The 1427-nt window shown below is 34.3% G+C and overlaps 1 protein-coding gene across 1 annotated transcript in view; it reads left to right on the top strand.

Moving 5' to 3' along the window:
• Positions 1-1427, top strand: part of LOAG_18254 (aaa ATPase) — a gene marked incomplete at both ends in the record, with an annotated part of 9069 nt that overhangs the window by 6219 nt on the left and 1423 nt on the right. The window contains 2 exons of the mRNA XM_020450918.1: positions 251-407; positions 867-1104. Coding sequence (XP_020305355.1) covers positions 251-407; positions 867-1104 — 395 coding nt within the window. The remainder of the gene's footprint in view (positions 1-250; positions 408-866; positions 1105-1427) is intronic.

Below are 1427 nucleotides of genomic sequence, written 5' to 3'. Positions count from 1 at the left end.
AACAATAAATTTATCGACGATTTGCATTGAATGTTTTATCTAAACATTTAGTGTTATTTCTTTAAACGTTAGAGTAGATAATCATTTCCTGAAGAAAGCTTAACTGATAGTTGGTGCTCAAGCGTTTTTTTCTCCCTAGCTTTCGTTCGCATTTTGTTGTACCCTTTTCTTTAAACCATTATTCACTGGATTTATTACCTGTATGGGAGTTTTATTTCCTGATTTATTTTTATTTCTTTTTAATTTTTAGGTAATAGAAAACCATGGCGCGGGATTTTACTCTTCGGCCCTCCTGGAACCGGCAAATCATATATTGCAAAAGCGGTCGCGACAGAAGCTAATAATTCGACATTTTTCTCGGTGTCATCGTCGGATCTGATGTCAAAATGGCTAGGCGAATCGGAAAGGTTTCTATTTTTGATTTGCAAAAATTGAACATATCTGAGCACAAATTACATGCTTGCATATAATTTACAGTGGAACATGGATCAACAGTTCTTCCATTAGCGCATGTTCTGGTAGACATAACGAGAAACTAAAGTCCTTCTTGCTTCTAAGGAGATCAGAAATGAAAAAGTTAAGAAATTTAGAAATAATTATTTTGCAGAACTACGTGGTGATTAAATGCCGAAGCTATGAGCTGCAGCATAAGTTTTGGGCCGTTGGGACTAGATGAAAATGTAGCCTAATATATTGAACTCTAAGCATTGCTATTGGCGCTTCTTTATTGAGTGTTGGGTTAGAGGGATTAGATTGAAATCTTAAAATCTGCCATCCAAACTGCCAAAAGGGAGAGTTTCATACAAAAACGAATCCAGAAAGTCCTCTGGGTTTCTAGCTTCCAACGTTCTGTACAACTTTTTCAGACTGGTAAAGCAGCTGTTCGAGATGGCTCGAGAACACAAACCATCGATAATATTCATTGATGAGATTGATTCTCTATGCTCTTCACGTTCGGACACGGAAAGTGAATCGGCTCGACGTATAAAAACCGAATTTTTAGTTCAGATGCAAGGAGTTGGCAATGACATGGAAGGCATCTTAGTACTTGGTGCTACTAATATTCCATGGGTACTAGATGCTGCTATTCGACGACGATTTGAGGTTGGCTGATCATGTTTTTGGAAGTCTTCGTTTGTAAACTTTGTACTTTGCACATTTAAAAATCTTTTATTGCTATATGTACTATCTTTCTATGAATTATGTGCATCGAAACATGTACTTTCGAGGAATTAATTCGCCGAATTTTGCAGCTAAAATTTAAAGATCTGGAAGTGATTTTTTCATATTGTTAAATTCATTGATGTCTTACGGTACAGTTGTACAATTCATGAGTTTTATTTCTAGTTGGGATATATATATATATATATATATATATATATATATATATATATATATATATATATATATATATATATATATATATA

This window comes from Loa loa (assembly GCF_000183805.2).
Source record: "Loa loa unplaced genomic scaffold supercont3.239, whole genome shotgun sequence".
Taxonomy (NCBI): Eukaryota; Metazoa; Nematoda; class Chromadorea; order Rhabditida; family Onchocercidae; genus Loa; species Loa loa.
This window is presented reverse-complemented; position numbering and strand designations above follow the sequence as displayed.